Here is a 25,678-nt window from a genome sequence, read left to right on the forward strand (position 1 = left end):
TGACAGTCACACTGAATACAAACGTATTTCATTTTTGAAGATCGTTAGAAATATATAAAAAGTGGTACCAGCAGATGTGTTGTAACACTTTGCTTCAGGACAAGCTACTGATATTGTTGCAGTGAACAACAGACTTGTTATGTATGTCATGTACTGTTAAAATTGTGTTGATAAATGTTATAACTTTGTAATATTATTTCATTGAGCATATATATACATTTACTACCTATCCTGATTTATACTGCTATTTACTTTCCTCATGAGAATGGAGACAGACTATACCATATAGACATACTGACATGCTGAATGTGCTCTGTACATTAAGTTATACCAGCTCCAGTAAAGAGATCAGAGACTCGGATGACTTCTACGTCATCTTTACTAAACAACATAACACAATTGAAACAATTAAACACAGTAGACAAAAACAAGGCATACATTGAAGAAACACAGAAAATCAACGATCAAATCGATTACATAACTGTACATGTAAACCTAGGCTTACTGCTCAAGTAGGCAAATTTGTCCAAATAAGATTCCCTCATTGTGAGCAATTAGCGAGCTCACGTGCAAATGGGTGCTAATTAACGCTATGCTAACATTGGTGGTAGTAGGTCATATAAAAATATGCCACTGCACTGGTATAACATGAATATTACAAAGTGCATTATGTATAATGACAGTCTTACTTCCATTGTTTATATATTTTTTCATGTAGGTTAGGTTCGATTAAGATTCGCTTTTGTTGATGTTGATACCTTCGAAGTTTACCTGAACTTTTTTGACCTTGAAGGAGACGGGAAGGGTTCGGGTTAAACGCGGTTGACACCGCCCACATGTAGGCCGGCCCCGACGTTTGACTCCGCCCACATTGAGCCCGGCCCGGAACTGCACACTGCAGTCAGGGGCTTCTCGTTTCACCGCTCATCAGGTTGTGTGGTAGGCCTAGCTGCATTTCAATCAGTTACAATACCGCATAAAACAAATATGAGAATTGTCATTTCATTTAGCTCTATAAACGTATGTTAGAATTGAATATTTTAGCCTGGAAACGACAGTCAAAGTTCTATTTAGTATTGGGGGCAAGCAATTGCGTCACCGTAATTTGGAGAGATGTTAGTGCAATTCTATGCGCCATCGATTTATCCACCAGATGTCGTCCTTGGGCCGCGGCAAATCGAAGAAACAGCTGTTTACTCTGGTGCTTTACGCACCTCTGCCTGTCTGTTTAAACTACCTACTGATCTCTAAGGGTATCCAGGAACAACACACGAGTCGTCAGATGAAAGAAGCGAAGGGGAGAGTGAAGGAGAAGGGAAGTCAACAGTGGACACCTGCCATTCTCCGTCCGCATCCTCGTATGTCTTCAAAGAGATGAGCGAAAGAACAACTTAATTATTTCTGTAAACAGCATAGATTAAACGGAATGTAGGCTACTCGTTTTACGCTGTTATATCAGACTTGTTTTGTAAGAGCGCACTTTTGGCGATAGGTGTCTATTTAACCGTAAATACATTAGCACTATTTTGCGGAAAGGTAGAGGTTTGTAGGCTAGTTGTCGTCAATCGAGTTCGACATTGGACAAGCCATACAGGTGGGTGGAGAGGGGTCGTGCAGGTATTGAGCAGGATGTCTGACCGATGTCCAGTTTAGCCACTATTTTCTAACAATCGAAGATACTCCAACCACCAGTGGCCATGAATGAAACAGGCGAATCAAAGGACCACCAACTGACAGTAAGTACGATACACTAGCGTAGCCTGCATACACTTTGTCACACTTCTTTACTATTGCTGCGAGAACAGTAGTGTAGTATAGCCTACCTTTATGGGGACATTTTAATTGAATGCCACGTGGAAGGTGTGACTAGATAGTTGTGTAGACTACTGTAGGCCAGATATTCCCAAACTGGTATACGCGCAATGCCGTCGGGGGTACGCCAAATAAAAATGTGATTCACAATTTTTTTAAATGGTATATATTTATTCCCTTCACATTTTCAAACAGTACATTTATATTTGGGTGAGTTTTTTTTCTCGCCAGAGTAGCCTCGTTTTTACTGGCAAAAATCAAATTAAACCATCTAGTGTTCAGCGAAATAACAACACAATGTCAAATACAGGTAGCCTAGGCAAATAATTAACATCTAATCACATTAACCGTTACTCTAAATCTTCACTCTTGCGCAGACATTTAGAAACGAAACACGACGGGTTGAAAATAAGCCACGGGAGTTTTTTGAGCGAGAATAAAGAAGACTTTCAAGTAGTAAGACATGTATAAAAGCAACAGATACCATTAATAAGAAGGGGCTAGAAGCCTCTTATATGGTGAGCTACCGAGTGGCTGAGAGAGGCAAGCCACATACTATTGAGGACTTAATTATTTCGGATATGGCTGGGACAATGCTGGGAGAAAAGACCAAAACAACTATACAGACAATGACTTCATCAAACAACACTGTTTCACGACGCATCAGTGACATGGCAGGAGATGTTTTGAAACAATTACTGCTTCGCATACAAGCCAGTGAGTTATGTGCCTTACAGCTGGATGAGTCAACAAATGTGGCGGGCCTGGCACAGCTCCTGGTATATGTCCGTTACGTTTATGGGGGGGGGGGGTCAATTAAGGAAGACATCCTCTTCTGAAAACCACTGGAAACCAGGACAACATGAGAGGATATTTTTAAAGTACTGGACAGAGTTTGGTGGTCAAGATGTGTTGTACTGTACTGATGGCGCAAAAGCCATGACAGAGAGACAGTGGAGTGGTAAAGCGCTTGCAAGCATTTGCTCCGACGCCACTTGGGTACACTGCAGCATCCACCGAGAGACTCTTGCTGCCAAGGGGCTCTTGCCAAGGCCCCTGAAGTCTCTTTTATTTTCTGCATTATGCAATGATATGGGCAGCGACCATGTAACGCTTTTACAACATACAGAAGTGCGCTGGTTATCAAGGGACAAAGTATTGACACTTTTTTTTTTTTTACATTGAGAGACAAGTTTAAAGTTTTCTTTACTGACCATAATTTTCACTTGTCTGACCGTCTGGGTGATGTTTTTTCTCTCCTGAATGATCTGAATCAAGGATTAAAGGGACTCTTCGCAACTATAATCAGTGTACGGGACAACATTGAGGCTATGATTAAGAAGTTGGAGCTCCTTTCTGTCTGCATTAACAAGGACAACACACAGGTCTTTCCATCATTGTATGATTTTTCGTGTGCAAATGAACTCAAGCTTACGGACAATGTCAAATGTGATATAGTGATTATGTGCGTGATTATGGGTGCGCATTTATGCAGGTACTTTCCCAAAACGGACGACATAAACAACTGGATTCATTATCCCTTTAACACCCCGGCCATCCTGCAATCTAAGCTTGATGCCCTCAATCTCACACAAATTATAAATTAACCTACCAGGTACAACCCCAAATCCATAAACACGGGCACCCTCATAGATATCATCCTAACCAACTTGCCCTCCAAATACACCTCTGCTCTCTTCAACCAGGATCTCAGCGATCACTGCCTCATTGCCTGCATCCGTAATGGGTCTGCGGTCAAACGACCACCCCTCATCACTGTCAAACGCTCCCTAAAACACTTCAGCGAGCATGCCTTTCTAATAGACCTGGCCGGGTATCCTGGAAGGATATTGACCTCATCCCGTCAGTATGGGATGTCTGGTTATTCTTTAAAAGTGCCTTCCTCACCATCTTAAATAACATGCCCCATTCAAAAAAAATTGAACCAGGAACAGATATAGCCCTTGGTTCACTCCAGACCTGACTGCTCTTGACTAGCACAAAAACATCCTGTGTGTCACGTTCTGACCATAGTTCTTGTGTGTTGTGCTTGTTTTAGTGTTGGTCAGGACGTGAGCTGGGTGGGCATTCTATGTTGTGTGTCTAGTTTGTCCGTTTCTATGTTTGGCCTAATATGGTTCTCAATCAGAGGCAGATATTTTGTCTCTTCAGACGAAGAGGAGGAAGGCTACCGGGACAGAACCACCCACCAAACTCGGAGCAAGCAGCGTAGCAACGGGCAGCAGCGACAGCAGCAGCAGCGGCCCACTACACAGGACTCCTGGACATGGGAGGAAATTTTGGAGGGTAAAGGACACTGGGCTCACATTGGAGAATATCGCCGCTCTCGTGAAGAGATGGAGGCAGCTAAAGCCCAGGAGCGGTGGTATGAGGAGGCAGCACGGAAGCGTGGCTGGAAGCCCGAGAAGAAACTAAACTAAACTTTTTTTGGGGGGGGGGGGGGGGGGGCTAAAGGGTAGTGTGGCAAAGTCAGGTAGGAAACCTGCGCCCACTTCCCATGCTTACCGTGGAGAGCGGGAGTACGGGCAGACACCGTGTTATGCGGAAGAGCGCACGGTGTCTCCTGTACGTGTGCTTAGCCAGTGCCGGTACCACGCACCAGGCCTATAGTGCGCCTCGAGAGTCCAGTGTGCCCTGTTCCTGCTCCCTGCACTAGCCTTGAGGTGCGTGTCTCCAGTCCGGTACCACCAGTTCCGGCACCACGCACCAGGCCTACTGTGCGCCTCAGCAGGTCAGAGTCGGCCGTCTGCACTGCTCGCCTGCCCAGCGCCGCCTGAGCTGCCTGCCTGCCCAGCGCCGTCTGAGCTGCCTGCCTGCCCAGCGCCGTCTGAGCTGCCTGCCTGCCCAGCGCCGTCTGAGCTGCCTGCCTGCCCAGCGCAGTCTGAGCTGCCTGCCTGCCCAGCGCCGTCTGAGCTGCCTGCCTGCCCAGCGCCGTCTGAGCTGCCTGCCTGCCCAGCGCCGTCTGAGCTGCCTGCCTGCCCAGCGCCGTCTGAGCTGCCTGCCTGCCCAGCGCCGTCTGAGCTGCCTGCCTGCCCAGCGCCGTCTGAGCTGCCTGCCTGCCCAGCGCCGTCTGAGCTGCCTGCCTGCCCAGCGCCGTCTGTCCGGAGCCGCTAGAGCCGTCCGTCAGTCAGGAGCCGCTAGAGCCGTCCGTCAGTCAGGAGCCGCCAGAGCCGTCCGTCAGTCAGGAGCCGCCAGAGCCGTCCGTCAGTCAGGAGCCGCCAGAGCCGCCAGCCAGTCAGGAGCCGCCAGAGCCGCCAGCCAGTCAGGAGCCGCCAGAGCCGCCCGCCAGTCAGGAGCCGCCAGAGCCGCCCGCCAGTCAGGAGCCGCCAGAGCTGCCCTCCAGTCATGAGCCGCCCTCCAGTCATGAGCCGCCCTCCAGTCATGAGCCGCCCTCCAGTCATGAGCCGCCCCTCAGCCCGGAGCTGCCTCTCTGTCCGGAGCTGCCCTTCAGTCCGGAGCTGCCCCTCTGTCCTGAGCTACCTCTCTGTCTTGAGCTACCTCTCTGTCCTGCGCTACCTCTCTGTCCTGAGCTACCTCTCTGTCCTGAGCTGTCTCCTCAATTTAGTGGGGACCTTGGTGAGGATTCCTAGGCCAAGGTCGGGGGCGAGGGTCGCCACTCAAAGGACGCTAAGGAGGGGGACAAAGACAATGGTGGAGTGGTGGCCTCGTCCTGCGCCGGAGCCGCCACCGCGGACAGATGCCCACCCAGACCCTCTTCAAACGAAGAGGAGGAAGGCTGCCGTTACACTGTGATATACTGCATTAGCATCAAATAGCCCCCGCGATATGGAACATTTCAGGGAAGTTAGGAACCAATATACACAGGCAGTTAGGAAAGCTAAGGCTAGCTTTTTCAAACAGAAATTTGCATCCTGTAGCACAAGCTCAAAAAAGTTCTGGGACACTGTAAAGTCCATGGAGAATAAGAGCACCTCCTCCCAGCTGCCCACTGTGCTGAGGCAAGGAAACACTGTCACCACCGATCAATCCACTATAATTGAGAATTTCAATAAGCATTTTTCTACAGCTGGCCATGCTTTCTACCTGGCTAACCCTACTCCGGTCAACAGCCCTGCACCCCCCACAGCAACTCGCCCAAGCCTCCCCCATTTCTCCTTCACCCAAATCCAAATAGCTGATGTTCTGAAAGAGCTGCAAAATCTGGACCCCTACAAATCAGCCGGGCTAGACAATCTGGACCCTCTCTTTCTAAAGATATCTGCCGAAATTGTTGCAATACTAGCCTGTTCAACCTATTTTTCATATCGTCTGAGATTCCCAAAGATTGGAAAGCTGCCGTGGTCATCCCCCTCTGCAAAGGGGGTGACACTCTAGACCCAAACTGCTACAGACCTATATCTATCCTACCCTGCCTTTTCTCAGGTCTTCGAAAGCCAAGCTAACAAACAGATTACCGACCATTTCAAATCCCACCGTACCTTCTCCGCTGTGCAATCCGGTTTCAGAGCTGGTCATGGTTGTACCTCAGCCACGCTCAAGGTCCTAAACGATATCATAACTGCCATTGATAAGAGACATTACTGTGCAGCCATATTCATCGACCTGGCCAAGGCTTTCGACTCTGTCAATCACCAAATTCTTATCGGCAGACTCAACAGCCTTGGTTTCTCAAATGACTGCCTCGCCTGGTTTACCAACTACTTCTCTGATAGAGTTGTGTGTCAAATCGGAGGGCCTGTTGTCCGGACCTCTGGCAGTTTCTATGGGGGTGCCACAGGGTTCAATTCTCAGGCCGACTCTCTTCTCTGTATACATCAATGATGTCGCTCTTGTTGCTGGTGATTCTCTGATCCACCTCTACGCAGACGACACCATTCTGTATACTTCTGGCCCTTTGGACACTGTTAACTAACCTCCAAACGAGCTTCAATGCCATACAACTCTCCTTCTGTGGCCTCCAACTGCTCTTAAATGCAAGTAAAACTAAATGCATGCTCTTCAACCGATTGCTCCCCGCACCTGCCCGCCCATCCAGCATCACTACCCTGTACGGTTCTGACTTAGAATATGTGGACAACTACAAATACCTAGATGTCTGGTTAGACTGTAAACTCTCCTTCCATACTCACATTAAGCATCTCCAATCCAAAATTAAATCTAGAATCAACTTCCTATTTCGCAACAAAGCATCCTTCACTCATGCTGCCAAACATACCCTCGTAAAACTGACCATCCTACCGATCCTCGACTTCGGCGATGTCATTTACAAAATAGCCTTCAACACTCTACTCAACAATTTGATGCAGTCTATCACAGTGCCATCCATTTTGTCACCAAAGCCCCATATACTACCCACCACTGCGACCTGTACGCTCTCGTTGGCTGGCCCTCGCTTCATACTCGTCGCCAAACCCACTGGCTTCAGGTCATCTACAAGTATTTGATAGGTAAAGCCCCGCCTTATCTCAACTCACTGGTCACCATAGCAGCACCCACCCGTAGCACACGCTCCAGCAGGTATATTTCACTGGTCTCCCCCAAATCCAATTCCTCCTTTGGCCGCCTTTGCTTCCAGTTCTCTGCTGCCAATGACTGGAACAAACTGCAAAAATCTGGAGACTCATATCTCCCTCACTAACTTTAAGCACCAGCTGTCAGAGCAGCTCACAGATCACTGCATCTGTAAATAGCCCATCCAACTACCTCATCCCCATACTGTATTTATTTATTTATCTTGCTCCTTTGCACCCCAGTATCTCTACTTGCACATTCATCTTCTGCATGTCTATCACTCCAGGGTTTAATTGCTATATTGTAATTATTTCGCCACCATGGCATATTTACTGCCTTACCTCCCTTATCTTACCTCATTTCCACACATATAGACTTTTTTCTACTGTATTATTGACTGTATGTTTATTCCATGGTAGCTCTGTGTTGTTGTATGTGTCGAACTGCTTTGCTTTATCTTGGCCAGGTCGCAATTGTAAATGAGAACTTGTTCTCAACTAGCCTACCTGGTTAAATAAAGGTGAAATAAAAAAAATAAAAAAATGAATGCCACTCAAGCTTGCATTTTATATAGATATCCCACATTCAAGATAAGAATGAAGTACAATACACATGTATTATATCCTACATGACAATACAGCATTACTTATTCTAAAGCAACTTTTTTATTACAGTACCTCTTGCCTCAGTCACATATGGAGACATTTGTTCACCTTTTCCATTGACCTTCCATGTCATAAATCAATAGATTATTTCCCAGTAGTTCCAGCCAGTGTAATATACCATATCTGAATTATTCACATGGCACAACTAAATTCCCCCGTCTCTTTTGTCTTGTCTGCTATGTCACACTGACTAGCTCCACAGCACTGGTGATGGCCAGGATCCTTATGAATCCTTATTGACGTTGGTATGACTGAATGGTCCTGTAACGTGTTAAGTTATATCGGTCAATGTATGTCAAGACCCGGATGTATCACCCATGTCTTTGCCATATTATCTACCCCTCATCTGCCTCATCCTTGTAACTAATATAATAACATTTGTTGGCTATTTCAGTAACAAACAACACCACCGCTCTATAACTATATCAATCCGGCAATACTTTCACACCAGGTGGCCTGTTCAGTATGACTGTATCAACTCAGAGACCGCTGCTGACCTGATTATCATATGGTTGATCATGTGTGGATGGGGTATCAGTCTATAACTTGGTCTGTCTCATCTGAGTGTCATAATGTCCCTCCATGCTATGAGAGTAATTATTCTGAATCTAGAGAGCAGGTTTTCTTCTTCTGCAGAAACACCTCCCTGCAGTGCAGGCCATAATTGAGCTCCCTGCCGCGAAGAGTGTTTTGACAGAGAGAGAGCTTGGACAATAGATGGAGAGAGGCACATGTCATAGTGATTTTACAGTTAAAGTTACTGTGTTAAAAATACAGCGTAACAGTAACACATGACTAAGGCGTACTTTATAAAGGATTTTTAAATGATTAAACTGTGAATTAGTAGTTTATTTTATTAAAGTTACATTTATTCATGCTTAAGTGACAATGATAATTGACTTTATCCTTTGCTCTTGTGGACTAGTGAATGACATCAAGGCCATTGCTGTGGTGTGAATAAGCAATCTCTTTGATGCTGTTAATGTTATGCGTCCCAAATGGCACCCTATTAACTATGAAATGCACAACTTTTGACCAGGACCCAGCCCATTTGCTCTGAAAGTTCTAACCCTATCCCTCTTTCTGTGAAAGCTCTAACCATGTTCCTCTCTCTGTGAAAGCTCTAACCCTATCCCTCTTTCTGTGAAAGCTCTAACCATGTTCCTCTCTCTGTGAAAGCTCTAACCCTATCCCTCTCTCTGTGAAAGCTCTAACCCTATCCCTCTCTCTGTGAAAGCTCTAACCCTGTCCCTCTCTCTGTGAAAGCTCTAACAGTGTCCCTCTCTCTGTGAAAGCTCTAACAGTGTCCCTCTCTCTGTGAAAGCTCTAACCCTGTCCCCCTCTCTGTGAAAGCTCTAACCCTGTCCCCCTCTCTGTGAAAGCTCTAACCCTGTCCCCCTCTCTGTGAAAGCTCTAACCCTGTCCCTCTCTCTGTGAAAGCTCTAACCCTGTCCCTCTCTCTGTGAAAGCTCTAACAGTGTCCCTCTCTCTGTGAAAGCTCTAACCCTGTCCCCCTCTCTGTGAAAGCTCTAACCCTGTCCCCCTCTCTGTGAAAGCTCTAACCCTGTCCCCCTCTCTGTGAAAGCTCTAACCCTGTCCCTCTCTCTGTGAAAGCTCTAACCCTGTCCCTCTCTCTGTGAAAGCTCTAACCCTGTCCCTCTCTCTGTGAAAGCTCTAACCCTGTCCCTCTCTCTGTGAAAGCTCTAACCCTGTCCCTCTCTCTGTGAAAGCTCTAACCCTGTCCCCCTCTCTGTGAAAGCTCTAACCCTGTCCCCTTCTCTGTGAAAGCTCTAACCCTGTCCCTCTCTCTGTGAAAGCTCTAACCCTGTCCCTCTCTCTGTGAAAGCTCTAACCCTGTCCCCCTCTCTGTGAAAGCTCTAACCCTGTCCCCCTCACTGTGAAAGCTCTAACCCTGTCCCCCTCACTGTGAAAGCTCTAACCCTGTCCCCCTCTCTGTGAAAGCTCTAACCCTGTCCCCCTCTCTGTGAAAGCTCTAACCCTGTCCCCCTCTCTGTGAAAGCTCTAACCCTGTCCCCCTCTCTGTGAAAGCTCTAACCCTGTGGTGTTCTACCTGTCTCTCGCTCCCAGGTGGCTCTGAGGATCAGACCCCTCAGTGATTCTGAGCAGGAAGAGGCAGCCACTATAGTGGCCCACCGATTGGACGACCAGGTGAGAGGTTGTGTGTGTGTGTGTAGCACATGAGGATGTGTGAAACGTACTCCTTAGCCTGATGTGTCGCTTACGTCGCCTCATTAGCTAGCTTTTGAGGTGGCACGATCGGTTAAGACGCATGATGGAGGACGGTCACGTGTGTTTGTGAGGCAGAGGTACCGAGTCAGGAGGAAGTGGTACTCGCTAAGCAAGCAGCGTGATGTGCGTGTTCACGTCTGTTTCCATTTCAGGCCTTTCTCTCACATCGTCACACATTTATAATGTATCTGCAGGTGCATGCACTTTCACTTATCACAGTATGGCTGGTCTAAACCAAGTGCTGTGGATAACTGTGTGTGTGTCTGTGTGTGAGACGTGGGTCTGTGTGTGAGACGTGGGTCTGTGTGTGAGACGTGGGTCTGTGTGTGAGACGTGGGTCTGTGTGTGAGACGTGTGAGAGACATGCGGATGGCTCTGTTGTGCTTCCATCCACTGGGTGACTCAGTGGGTTGTTATAGCTTAGAGAGTGACTTCTCTGATAGAGGAAGGAAATTGGATTCCTTCTGAAGAAAGGAGGCAGCCAAGACAGTTCTGTACTGTAGAAATGGAGGACATGATGTGTGTGAAACGGCTTTGTGCCATTATTGAATGCTCCTGTCATTGATAGAGCCACAATTTGAGACCCACAATTTATCATTCTGACACTATTATGAACATAGAGAATATTATTGTGAGTTTATTGTGTTGTTGTCAATATGGAGAACATCTCAGATGGCCTTTAACAAGTTTTCTGGCCAGATCACACACCTGACCTGAGGTATTCAGTCTCTATGGAGTTGGGAGTTGGCGTGCGTTCTATTTCCATTCAGTTCATGAATTTTCCTAATTGAAAAGCATGACCCAGGAAGTTAATCTGTGATATGCAGCACAGGGAAAATGCAGTGCTCCTATTGGGTCCTTGGGGAGCATATTTATCTGGAGCCAATTAGAAGCCTCCAGGTGTGTCCCTCATTGAGAACACTTGATGGTGATGAGGAGGAGGGTGAAAATGATGATGACGGGTATTGTGACTGATTTGGATGAGGCGTTCTAAGCTTGTCCAAGTCTTAATGGGTGATTTGCTGTAGGGACTAGGCAGCTGTTCTCATGTTTGGCTTGGCATGACAACTCCATAAGGACTTGGCTCGAGACCAGAAACAGACCAGCATTCAGGCACAAGCTAGGATAACATGGCTTATTCTGGTGAAAGATTTGATATGGCTCACATCATAGAGATCCTTTAAATGGCATAAGTGAGTGATATGATCTCTATGGTTCTCATAATAAGTCTGTCATCACCCATTTGTTGTTAGTCTTGGTGGAGATAATCTGCCTTAACTGTGAGTGAGGGATTGGAGGTACGGAGACCCAGTTTTCTGTCTGTCTGCCTGTGATTCTCAAAAGCAATTCAATAAACCTACAACCAGAAAAACTAATCCAGCAACTCTCCCGCTGCTCTGCCATGATGTCATCACCAGGAGTAGGCTAAGCATGTGCCCAGTGGGATGGTGTATTGTTGCTGACACTGCCTAGAAGAGTGTACAACAGTTAGCCTCTTAATCCATGCACCTTGGTTGGAGAGCGAGGTAGTGGCAATGTTCCTTTCCCTTTACAACAGCTCTGTCAACATTGTTGGTGACTATTTTCTCATTAATAGAATAAAACAATATCAACTTGACATACATGGTTGATGTTATGCTCTAGAAAAACAAAGGTAAGGTGAAAGAATGGAAACGTTCTGCGTAGAGTAGGACACTCACACCTCAAATCACCTTTCCACCCCCTAACACACACACAAATCGCTGACGGACTAAGAATAAAGCACCCTCCTCCTGATTGTGTCTGTGCAACAGGCACCATATGGCACTCTCTGCTCCCTCCCTCCAGGTAGGTCATGCTGAGACAGATTAGGTTGGTGCTGGTGGCTGGTCTGCTCCCACCACCCCTCTCTCTCTTGCTTTCTCTCACTCTCTCTCTGTGGATGAGCTCACTGAGGGGCATTAGAGGGAAGCTAAGCCTGCTGCCTGCCACCTACTCTCTGGAGCTTCCCAGCCACAGCCCTACTCTACCTAGTCCACCTGTTACGAGGGTAGCGAGCAGAGCCATTTCTGGAGGTGAATCAGGTTCCTCCTGTCCTTGAAAGACAATGGAACGTCATGGGTGTTATGAACCATACCATTGAGAACTGTACTTCAAATGACATTTGGGCTGGTGCTATTTGAGAATTATAGTTAATGTGTGTTTACAGTTGGCACCTTGGCTAATTGTTTTGGATGGGAGGTTATCCAGATTGGGCAGCAGGTAGCCCAGGGGTTAGAGCATTGGACCAGTAACCCAAAGGTCTCTGGTGAGAACACTGGAGCCGACAAGGTGGAAAGTGGAAAAATCTGTTGTTGTGCCCTAACCCGAATTGCTCCAGGGACACCATAAAAATGACTAACTATGGCTGTGACCCCACTCCTCAAGGGTGTCTCAGGGGGAGTTGGGATGTGCAAAAAACACATTTGAAATAGAACAAATATAAGCACCTACCAAATGATATTATTATTGTGCTTGTGAGGAATGAGGATAGCTAAGTGCTCTCAGGACACAGTAGACAATGACTTACATAACCATGTTATGTATGGTCTGCTGTAGGGATCCACAATACCAAGAGAGACCAGTTAAAATACACAGTATTGACATGCTGTTCTTATTAGGGGTGTGAACTTTTAATTGTTTAAACAAAATTCGGAGCGTTAAGATTTTGAAAAAAAACTAGCCCAAAAACTATGTTTTTTCCCCCACAAAATGTAAATCACAGTGCAGTTATCACAAAATGACCACTAACAGGTCCCAATAACCATCATAAAGGAAACATTCTAAATTAAACAAATACTTAACGCAACGATGCTGTAACGTTAGGTGGAGATATGGTAGGAGGAGGAGATATGTTAGGAGGAGGAGATATGGTAGGAGGAGGAGATATGTTAGGAGGAGGAGATATGTTAGGAGGAGGAGATATGTTAGGAGGAGGAGATATGTTAGGAGGAGGAGATATGTTAGGAGGAGGAGATATGTTAGGAGGAGGAGATATGTGAGGAGGAGGAGATATGTTAGGAGGAGGAGGAGGAGATATGTTAGGAGGAGGAGATATGTTAGGAGGAGGAGATATGTTAGGAGGAGGAGATATGTTAGGAGGAGGAGATATGTGAGGAGGAGATATGTGAGGAGGAGATATGTGAGGAGGAGGAGATCTGTTAGGAGGAGGAGGAGGAGATATGTTAGGAGGAGGAGGAGGAGATATGTGAGGAGGAGGAGATATGTTAGGAGGAGGAGGAGGAGATATGTTAGGAGGAGGAGATATGTTAGGAGGAGGAGATATGTTAGGAGGAGGAGATATGTTAGGAGGAGGAGATATGTTAGGAGGAGGAGATATGTGAGGAGGAGATATGTGAGGAGGAGGAGATCTGTTAGGAGGAGGAGGAGGAGATATGTTAGGAGGAGGAGGAGGAGATATGTGAGGAGGAGGAGATATGTGAGGAGGAGGAGATATGTGAAGAGGAGGAGATATGTGAGGAGGAGGAGATATGTGAGGAGGAGGAGATATGTGAGGAGGAGGAGATATGTGAGGAGGAGGAGATATGTGAGGAGGAGGAGATATGTGAGGAGGAGGAGATATGTGAGGAGGAGGAGATTTGTTAGGAGGAGGAGATTTGTTAGGAGGAGGAGATTTGTTAGGAGGAGGAGATCTGTTAGGAGGAGGAGATCTGTTAGGAGGAGGAGATCTGTTAGGAGGAGGAGATCTGTTAGGAGGAGGAGATATGTGAGGAGGAGGAGATATGTGAGGAGGAGGAGGAGGAGATATGTGAGGAGGAGGAGATATGTTAGGAGGAGGAGATATGTTAGGAGGAGGAGATTTGTTAGGAGGAGGAGATATGCATCTTTACAATTATTTTCCACGGATATAAAGTACTCAGCACGTCATTGTCATTAACAGTTGGAAAAATGGGAGAGAGTGAGACGGGAAAGAGACAGCAGCGAAGTCCTGAATGGCAATACTTTGAGAAGATAAATGAGAAGGTGGTGAAATTCAAACGTTGAGAAGTGAAATTGAGCTACAGTGGCAGTATTTAACCATCTGAAAGAGAAGCATCGTGAGACCCGAACCGTTGCTGGCAGCAGCATAGGCCCCTAACAACAGACATTAGACAGGCACTTCACACAAAAGAAGTCTGATAAGGGAGTGAGAAAATCACAGTGCTGATTACAGAAATGATTGCAGTTGATATGGAGCCATTGTCAATGTTAGGATGTCCTAATGGAATATCTAGAACCAGACTACAAGATGTAATGTCAAAAAACCATGACCGTCCGGATGGAGAAATTGTACAATGTTTGCTCTGCAAGTACAAAGTGCAAGCTCTCAAACACCCTATAATGGCATTATAAACAGGTTGTTGGACGTCTATGTCACACATCAGTGCAATGAGCCATCACGTTGATGAGAAGTGGGACATGAAGTCCCATGTACTGACCACTGAGAACATGGAGGAGAGGCAAACAGCAGAGAACCTCAAAACGGCACTACCTTCCATCGTGCTGAGTGGGTGGGGGACAGAAGATAGTTGAGCGCCGTCTGGTAGCCATGACTGTGGTAGACGGAACTGTATTTCCACCTAGAGGTAATACGCAGGACCATATCTGCATTGTTAACTTTACATATCATTTTAAGATGTTGGCAGTTTAAATGTTACGTACATTTACCTTAGTTCTTACTGTATTTGTCACTACTCATTAGGGTAGCAACTTGAATTGTCCTTTAAAAAAAATGTATAGTCACTTTATGACACCACAAATAATTTGTTCATTCACATCCAGCTGAAAATGGCTCATGGAGCCTACATACATGTATCATACATCATATTTTGGTTATGACTCCCCCACTTCTCTTCCTAAGAAGCCCCTGTATGACAGCCACTGAGTGGTGTGTATTCAGCCCACATGGTGGTGGTGAGTAAGTGGGGAGACAGACAGGTGTTACTGTTGACCCTTCACTAATGCAGTGCATATTTAGACTATATAAAAGCAACCCTCAGAAATCACCTGTGGAGACAGAACAGGAAGCCACATATAGATGAGCTCAGTCTCACTCGTTTCACTGAGTTTACAGTGCCCAACCTGTAGCACTCACGTCTGTAGCCATGAAGTGCTTGGAAAGGCTGGTCATGGCTCACATCCACACCATTATCCCAGAAACCCTAGACCCACTCCAATTTGCATACCACCCTAACATATACACAGATTATGCAATCTCTATTGCACTCCATACTGCCCTTTCCCACCTGGACAAAAGGAACACCTATGTGAGAATGCTTTTCATTGACTACAGCTCAGCGTTCAACACCATAGAGCCCTCAGAGCTCATCACTAAGCTAAGGATCCTGGGACTTAACACCTCCCTCTGCAACTGGATCCTGGACTTCCTGACGGGCCGCCCCCAAGTGGTAAGGGTAGGTAACAACACATCCGCCACGCTGATCCTTAACATGGGGGCCCCTCAGGGGTGCGTGCTCAGTCCCCTCCTGTACTCCCTGTTCACTCATGACTGCACGGCCAGGCACGACTCCAACACCATCATTAAGTTTGCCGATGACACAACAGTGGTAGGCCTGATCACTGACAACGACGAGACAGCCTATAGGGAGGAGGTCAGAGACCTGGACAGGACAGCAACCTCTCCCTCAACTTGATCAAGACAAAGGAGATGTTTGTGGACTACAGGAAAAGAAGGACCGAGCACGCCCCCATTCTCATCGACGGGGCTGTAGTGGAGCAGGTTGAAAGCTTCAAGTTCCTTGGTGTCCACATCACCAACAAACTAACATGGTCCAAGCATACCAAGACAGTCGTGAAGAGGGCACGTCAAAACCTATTCCCCCTCAGGAGACTGAAAAGATTTGGCATGGGTCCTCAGATCTTCAAAAGGTTCTACAGCTGCACCATTGAAAGCATCCTGACTGGTTGCATCACTGCCTGGTACGGCAACTGCTCGACTTCGGACCGCAAAGCGCTGCAGAGGGTAGTGCGTATGGCACTTGAAACTTTCAAAGTTCTTAAAATTTTCCAGATTGACTCACCTTCATGTCTTAAACTAATGATGGACTGTAGTTTCTCTTTGCTTATTTGAGTTGTTCTTGTCATAATATGGACTTGGTCTTTTACCAAACAGGGCTATCTTCTGTATACCACCCCTACCTTCTCAAAACACAACTGATTGGCTCAAATGCATTAAGAAGGAAAGAAATTCCACAAATGAACCTTTAACAAAGCACACCTGTTAATTGAAATGCATTTCAGGTGACTACCTCATGAAGCTGGTTGAGATTGCACATGACAGCCCTCTTTGAGTTTGCCAAAAGGCACCTAAATGACTCTCAGACCATGAGAAACAAGATTCTCTGGTCTGATGTTCCCAGCCGTTATCAACCCACTAATCAACTGTTCCCAGTCATTATCAACCCACTAATAAAATTTTCCCAGTCGTTATCAACCCACTAACCAACTGTTCCCAGTCGTTATCAACCCACTAACCAACTGTTCCCAGTCGTTATCAACCCACTAACCAACTGTTCCCAGTCGTTATCAACCCACTAATCAACTGTTCCCAGTCGTTATCAACCCACTAATCAACTGTTCCCAGTCGTTATCAACCCACTAATCAACTGTTCCCAGTCGTTATCAACCCACTAATCAACTGTTCCCAGTCGTTATCAACCCACTAATCAACTGTTCCCAGTCGTTATCAACCCACTAATCAACTGTTCCCAGTCGTTATCAACCCACTAATCAACTGTTCCCAGTCGTTATCAACCCACTAATCAACTGTTCCCAGTCGTTATCAACCCACTAATCAACTGTTCCCAGTCGAAATCAACCCACTAATCAACTGTTCCCAGTCGAAATCAACCCACTAATCAACTGTTCCCAGTCGAAATCAACCCACTAATCAACTGTTCCCAGTCGAAATCAACCCACTAATCAACTGTTCCCAGTCGTTATCAACCCACTAATCAACTGCTCCCAGCCGTTATCAACCCACTAATCAACTGTTCCCAGTCGTTATCAACCCACTAATCAACTGTTCCCAGGCGTTATCAACCCACTAATCAACTGTTCCCAGTCGTTATCAACCCACTAATCAACTGTTCCCAGTCGTTATCAACCCACTAATCAACTGTTCCCAGGCGTTATCAACCCACTAATCAACTGTTCCCAGTCGTTATCAACCCACTAATCAACTGTTCCCAGCCGTATTCAACCCACTTATCAACTGTTCCCAGTCGTTATCAACCCACTAATCAACTGTTCCCAGCCGTATTCAACCCACTAATCAACTTTTCCCAGCCGTATTCAACCCACTAATCAACTGTTCCCAGCCGTATTCAACCCACTAATAAACTGTTCCCAGCCGTATTCAACCCACTTATCAACTGTTCCCAGTCGTTATCAACCCACTAATCAACTGTTCCCAGTCGTTATCAACCCACTAATCAACTTTTCCCAGCCGTATTCAACCCACTTATCAACTGTTCCCAGTCGTTATCAACCCACTTATCAACTGTTCCCAGCCGTTATCAACCCACTAATCAACTGTTCCCAGCCGTTATCAACCCACTAATCAACTGTTCCCAGTCGTTATCAACCCACTAATCAACTGTTCCCAGTCGTTATCAACCCACTAATCAACTGTTCCCAGTCGTTATCAACCCACTAATCAACTGTTCCCAGTCGTTATCAACCCACTAATCAACTGTTCCCAGCCGTATTCAACCCACTTATCAACTGTTCCCAGTCGTTATCAACCCACTAATCAACTGTTCCCAGTCGTTATCAACCCACTAATCAACTTTTCCCAGCCGTATTCAACCCACTAATCAACTGTTCCCAGCCGTTATCAACCCACTAATCAACTGTTCCCAGCCGTTATCAACCCACTAATCAACTGTTCCCAGCCGTTATCAACCCACTAATCAACTGTTCCCAGCCGTTATCAACCCACTAATCAACTGTTCCCAGCCGTTATCAACCCACTAATCAACTGTTCCCAGTCGTTATCAACCCACTAATCAACTGTTCCCAGTCGAAATCAACCCACTAATCAACTGTTCCCAGTCGAAATCAACCCACTAATCAACTGCTCCCAGCAGTTATTAAACTGATAAGAAAGCCACTACTTTTACTTGACAAACAATTGACAAAGACACTACATTTTCAGACATTGTTATAATATAAGCTTCCCATGCTAAATTGCTAATACACAATTATGGAATTGTATGGAGTGCCAGAAGAGTGAGGTATAAGTCATTTTCACAGTGCCAGGCTATCTGGTGTGGTTTGGTGTTGTGGTGGCTTGGTGGTGTGTGGTGGTGTGGTTTGGTTGGGTGTGGTGATTTGGTGGTGTGGTGGTGTGAGTGGCAGAACTCTGAGAGATGTGTCAGATAGTGTGCCGTGCAAGATGTCTCTCCAGTAGCTGTAGGGACAGTTTACAGGCAGTCTGGCAGGGAAGGGCTGTCGCCCACACACACACAGGGAGCGCACGGGACAATGTTTATAGGGAGGCCCTGTCCGTCACCATGGAGACCACCATGGCCATTGTTGGGGTTTTTCACTGCCATAAGAGGGAGGATCTATCTGCTCGGTGTTAGAGGAGAGAAAGAGAGTAGAGAGGAAGCAGGGTCGGACTGCTGGGGGTGTCTGCTGCCCTCACAGGGCTCCTATTGGCTACTTTAACCATTAATGAATTCAGTAAAGATGTTCTTTACATGCAGTGTAGACGATGCGATCACCATTTCCTTTTTGTTTTGGAGGCTTGAAGTCTGTCTGTGTGGGATTGTAAGTGTCACAGGGAGCGAGCGGTACATCACTCAAAGTAAGCTATAGCCTGTACATGGGGAGCTCTTCTTTTCCCTGTGGGCTCTTTCCCTGTGGGCTCTGTTTGTGTGTTAAAACCGGTCCATAACGCCTCTCTCTGTGGAGTGGAACTCCCACAATGCATCTCATGTGTTTACCTGCCCAACACTCCCTTTCAGAAACAGGTGGCTTGTTCGAAAGAGAGAGCAGAGAGAGAGCAGAGAAGAGAGGAGAGTGAAGAGAGAGAGATAGAGAGACTAGAGAAGAGTCCCCTTAGCCAGTCCTGGGGGTCTGTTCACAAACACAAACAGGCCCCAGAAAGCCCAAGGGCAGTAACACAATTAGATCCAACCAAATCATGAGAAAACAAAAAGATAATTACTTGACACATTGGAAAGAAAAGAAAAGAATAACAGAGCAAACTGGAATGCTATTTGGCCCTAAACAGAGAGTACACAGTGGCAGAAAACCTGACCACTGTGACTGACACACAATTAAGGAAAGCTTTGACTATGTACAGACTCAGTGAGCATAGACTAGCTTTTGAGAGAGGCTGCCGTAGGCAGACCTGGCTCTCAAGAGAAGACAGGCTATGTGCACACTGCCCACAAAATGAGGTGGAAACTGAGCTGCACTTCCTAACCTCCTGCCACATGAATGACCATATTAGAAACACATATTTTCCTCAGATTACACAGATCCACAAAGAATTTGAAAACAAATAACATTTTGATCAACTCCCATATCTATTGGGTGAATTACCCAGCCACACAATAGCCTTGTTAGTGTTTCCGAGGGATGGACTTAGTGACTTTGTCCAAACAGCGTCAGTCTTTTACGAGGCGTCGTGTTTGGTTCCTGGACAGGAGACGGGGACAGGAACCAAACAAACCCCAGCAGCGTCTTTCTTTAGCCGCAGCCAAATATTTAACCTCAGTCAGTTCTGCCACAGAGGTAGAGCCAGGAAGATTTAATGAAATGGCCATAAATGGCGACACCACTCCTGGCTGGCACTGACTGTGGAGGGAAATGGTGATAAATAAAGCCCAATGGTGGGAGGGATGACGAAAGTGAGGGAAGGGGGGAGCCACAGCAGGTTGGAGGTTGCATCAAAACAAAGGGGCCTATTTTCTGTGCAGCGAGGTTAACATGACAACACTGATAGACAGTAATGGACAGTCTGACCCTGAACACTGTGTTACAGTGTGGGTAGTGACAAAGCAGAGAGTGCTTTAAGTAATTTAAGCAACCCTAAATGATTTTCAGGGTAATAATCACCTAGTTATTTACAGGGTAATAATCACCTAGTTATTTACAGGGTAATAATCACCTAGTTATTTACAGGGTAATAATCACCTAGTTATTTACAGGGTAACAATCAATTAGTTATTTACAGGGTAACAATCACTTAGTTATTTACAGGGTAATAATCACCTAGTTATGTACAGGGTAACAATCACTTAGTTATTTACAGGGTAATAATCACCTAGTTATGTACAGGGTAACAATCCCCTAGTTATTTACAGGGTAACAATCACCTAGTTATTTACAGGGTAACAATCACTTAGTTATTTACAGGGTAATAATCACCTAGTTATGTACAGGGTAACAATCCCCTAGTTATTTACAGGGTAACAATCCCCTAGTTATTTACAGGGTAATAATCACCTAGTTATGTACAGGGTAACAATCCCCTAGTTATTTACAGGGTAACAGTCACCTAGTTATTTACAGGGTAATAATCACCTAGTTATTTACAGGGTAACAATCCCCTAGTTATTTACAGGGTAATAATCACCTAGTTATTTACAGGGTAACAATCCCCTAGTTATTTACAGGGTAATAATCACCTAGTTATTTACAGGGTAACAATCCCCTAGTTATTTACAGGGTAATAATCACCTAGTTATTTACAGGGTAACAATCCCCTAGTTATTTACAGGGTAACAATCACCTAGTTATTTACAGGGTAACAATCCCCTAGTTATTTACAGGGTAATAATCCCCTAGTTATTTACAGGGTAATAATCACCTAGTTATGTACAGGGTAACAATCCCCTAGTTATTTACAGGGTAATAATCACCTAGTTATTTACAGGGTAACAATCCCCTAGTTATTTACAGGGTAACAATCACCTAGTTATTTACAGGGTAACAATCCCCTAGTTATTTACAGGGTAATAATCACCTAGTTATGTACAGGGTAACAATCACCTAGTTATTTACAGGGTAACAGTCACCTAGTTATTTACAGGGTAACAATCACCTAGTTATGTACAGGGTAACAATCACCTAGTTATGTACAGGGTAACAATCACCTAGTTATTTACAGGGTAACAATCACCTAGTTATTTACAGGGTAACAATCCCCTAGTTATTTACAGGGTAATAATCCCCTAGTTATTTACAGGGTAATAATCACCTAGTTATGTACAGGGTAATAATCCCCTAGTTATTTACAGGGTAATAATCACCTAGTTATTTACAGGGTAACAATCCCCTAGTTATTTACAGGGTAATAATCACCTAGTTATGTACAGGGTAACAATCACCTAGTTATTTACAGGGTAATAATCACCTAGTTATTTACAGGGTAACAGTCACCTAGTTATTTACAGGGTAACAATCACCTAGTTATGTACAGGGTAACAATCACCTAGTTATGTACAGGGTAACAATCACCTAGTTATTTACAGGGTAACAATCACCTAGTTATGTACAGGGTAATAATCACCTAGTTATTTACAGGGTAACAATCACCTAGTTATTTACAGGGTAACAATCCCCTAGTTATTTACAGGGTAATAATCACCTAGTTATGTACAGGGTAACAATCCCCTAGTTATGTACAGGGTAATAATCACCTAGTTATTTACAGGGTAACAATCACCTAGTTATGTACAGGGTAATAATCACCTAGTTATTTACAGGGTAATAATCCCCTAGTTATGTACAGGGTAACAATCACCTAGTTATGTACAGGGTAACAGTCACCTAGTTATGTACAGGGTAAAAATCACCTAGTTATTATTATTATTATTAGGCTGTTGAGCAAGACTTTCATACAAAAACATGATGAGTGTATTAGAGTCACTTATGACTGTGCGTGCCGTATATTGTGTTTTGAAGGCTGCATTTACAAAGGCAGACCACCTCTGATCTTTTTTTCATGCATTGGTCTTTTGACCAATCGGATCTGAAAAATCTGACAATTCTGAAGCCCTATTTTGATGGTATAATATAGCAATAATAGTGACAATCACTGGATGAGGTTGCATATCAAAATATCTTGAATCATACATTCCTCCTTAGATTTATTGAATACCATCTCAGTAGTCAATTACACTTCTTAATAATAATAAAACATTGTGAATTACTTTAATGACTTTATTAGATGATTACAAATGTTTTAATTGTGTGACGCCACATTTCTATATTTTTTGGGGTGCGGTCAAATCATGGGCTGGTGCTACCAACTGAAAAAGGGAATGGCACCAGGGGAAGGCGTTAGTCTGGAGCCCTGACTATATGTGCCATCAATCAGATCAGCTCTGAAGAATATCAGCCTATGTGTAACTTTGTTTGTGTCTGTGTATATGTGGTTTATTGTGTTGTGTGTGTGTGTGTATGTGGTTCATTGTGTTGTTTGTGTGGTTTATTGTGTTGTGTGTGTGTGTGTGTGTGTGTGTGGTCTCTCGGCCCTCCGGCCAGTGCTGTTACTGTTAAACATCATCAGTACGAAGCAGTGTGTTCCCTTGAGCTCCCTCCTGCCAATGAATACCTGTTACACAACCAGGAATAGGGTCATCCACAGGGTCAGCACTGCCCTCTGCCCTCACTGCACAGTCAAGGAGGTAATGTCCCTCACAACATAGATAGATAGAGAGAGAGAGAGAACATTTTGACAGACCATTGTGGGGTGTATGATTGGGCCTTGGCGTATGGTGAGTGGGGGGTAAGAGTACCAGTCCTTTGAAGTGTAGTGTGCTGGTCCATTAGGGAACAACATGGAACATGGCGGCACACTTTCAAGGGAAAGTCACTCTGCTCTCATTTCATTACTTGCAATGCACTTTAAGGTGTCAGTCAAACAACCATGGCATGACCCCTCACCTACACCACACACACACTCAGTATGATGTAGTTGCTGGTCATCATATGGGGTAGCCACTGTGACCGTGATCTTTGGGACACTTAGAACATCTTTAATTAGGGTTTTAGGGTGTTCTGTATCTCCCCCTCTCTCATCTCGATTTGTAATGGACAGAAAATGGACATGGCCTCATAATGGTGCCATCCCCTGCCTCTGTGTGTGTGTGTGTGTGTGTGTGTGTGTGTGTGTGTGTGTGTGTGTGTGTGTGTGTGTGTGTGTGTGTGTGTGTGTGTGTGTGTGTGTGTGCATGTCTGCATCATGTGTGTAAGTGTTGACCCGAGGCAGTGCTAAATTAGTCAGTCCCTCTACCACAGTACATGCAGTGATTATGTGGAGCTTTTTCAAAGGCACTCTTGATAGGGGGCCATCACAACAAATTTCCACTAACTTTTTACTGCAGGTTTTCATCCTGGCTAAGGAGGGGTGCTCTAGTTATGCTACACTATAACAATCAGGTAATTTATGGTTGCAGTAGGTGTGCCAGTTTAGGGTGACCTGGTGTACATTTACATTCGTGTAACGTCTGCTTCCAACTCACACTCTCAAACACATAGATCCCCTGAATGCAGCTCACTCTCCAGATCCCAATCATCTGAATTCTAATCACCTGTTCACACACCTGTATGTTATTATCACACACTATTTAGTTCAGTTCTTTGCACCCCATCACTGTGAGGTATTGTTTGTTTTGTGACACACTTCTATTCGGAGCTCTGGTTTTCCCGTAATTTAAATCCTCCCGTGTATGATAGTTTTTGCCAGCCTCACTAATGACGCTTTTTGCCTATTCCCTGCCTGTACCTTAGCCTATCAGATTTCCTGTTATGTAGCTATTGCCTGATCTCCCGGACTACGTTACTAGCCTTTTCCCTGCCTGTACTGTTGCCTTTTTGGACCCCTGTGTATGACCTTCTGCCTGCCCCTGGACCCAGCTACCTGCCTTCTCCTGCGGTCCTTTGCAATAAAGACCTGCTGCGCCCTGCGCTTGAAACCAGCTCTCTGTCTCCCACCGTGTTCATTACAATTAGATATTAAAGTGATTATGACAGTAGGCCGAGTAGGGCTTGCTTATTTTAATGGGTGTAAGGTCATAATGGAAATAAGTATACACATTGCTAGGAAAACCAGGGGATTTAATCTTTAAAAGTTATTAGAACATGTTAACACCTTAATCACAGTTACAAAAGTATGCATCTTAGAAATAGTTTTCACGTGCAAACTTTGTCCAAACAAAAATAACATTGTCGCTGTGGTAGAACATTTATTTTGATAGGATTCATCAGAAGTCCTATCAGGTGGCCTGATTTCAGATTCTGTATGTCCATGTAAACAGGATTATTAGGGAAATTGTTCTTCTTGCAAAGCATGTAAACATTTAAATCCAACTATCATATTAATCTGACTATTCACAATAATCATATTCTTGTTTGCATGTAACCGTACTCATGGAGACAGGGGGTGGGATAATTTGATTGGTTCCCACTGAGTCGAATCAAAGACCGGCCATCCAAAGCAACGTATACTGGCTAAAGATAAGGGCAAGACACAGATTCCATTTGTTTGAGTACACTATACAGCCAAAAGTATGTGGACACCTCTTCAAATTAGTGGATTCGGCTATTTCAGCCCCACCCGTTGATGACAGGTCTATAAAATCACACAGCCATGCAATCTCCATAGACAACATTGGCAGTAGAATGCCCATACTGAAGAGCTCAGTAACTTTCAACGTGGCACCGTCATAGGATAGGAACTAACAAGTCAGTTCATCCAATTTCTGCCCTGCTAGAGCTGCCCCGATCAACTGTGAGTGCTGTTATTGTGATGTGGAAACTTTGAGGAGCAACCACAGCTCAGATGCGAAGTGGTAGGCCACACAAGCTCACAGAACAGGACCGCTGCGTCTATCCTCGGCTGCAACACTCACTACCGAGTTCCAAACTGCCTCTGGAAGCAACGTCAGCACAATAACTGTTTGTCAGGAGCTTCATGAAATGGGTTTCCATGGCCGAGCAACTACACACAAGCCTAAGATCACCATGTGCAATGCCAAGCGTCGGCTGGAGTGGTGTAAAGTTCGCCGCCATTGGGCTCTGGAGCAGTGGAAACGCGTTCTCTGGAATGATGAATCATGCTTCACCATCTGGCAGTCCGACTGACGAATCTGGGTTTGGCGGATGCCAGGTGACCGCTTCCTGCCCGAATGCATAGTGCCAACTGTAAAGTTGGTTGGTGAGGAATAATGGTCTGGGGCTGTTTGTCATGGCTCGGCTAGGCCCCTTAGTCCTGCACAGAGCCCTGACCTCAACCCCAACGAACACCTTTGGGATGAATAGGAACGCCAACTGCGAGCCAGGCCTAATCAGCCAAAATCAGTTCCTGATCTCACTAATGCTCTTGTGGCTCAATGGAAACAAGTCCCCAAAGCAATGTTCCAACATCTAGTGGAAATCCTTCCCAGAAGAGTGGAGGC

At 45.3% G+C, this 25,678-nt stretch overlaps 1 protein-coding gene across 1 annotated transcript in view; it reads left to right on the forward strand.

Moving 5' to 3' along the window:
* Positions 1-954: 954 nt before the first annotated feature.
* LOC120045717 (kinesin-like protein KIF19) overlaps positions 955-25,678 on the forward strand; it is a 72,946-nt gene continuing 48,222 nt past the window's right edge. Inside the window, exons 1-2 of the mRNA XM_038990657.1 lie at positions 955-1,736; positions 10,059-10,139. Coding sequence (XP_038846585.1) covers positions 1,698-1,736; positions 10,059-10,139 — 120 coding nt within the window. The 5' untranslated portion in view covers positions 955-1,697. The remainder of the gene's footprint in view (positions 1,737-10,058; positions 10,140-25,678) is intronic.

This window comes from Salvelinus namaycush, chromosome 4 (genome assembly GCF_016432855.1).
Source record: "Salvelinus namaycush isolate Seneca chromosome 4, SaNama_1.0, whole genome shotgun sequence".
NCBI classification, from domain to species: Eukaryota; Metazoa; Chordata; class Actinopteri; order Salmoniformes; family Salmonidae; genus Salvelinus; species Salvelinus namaycush.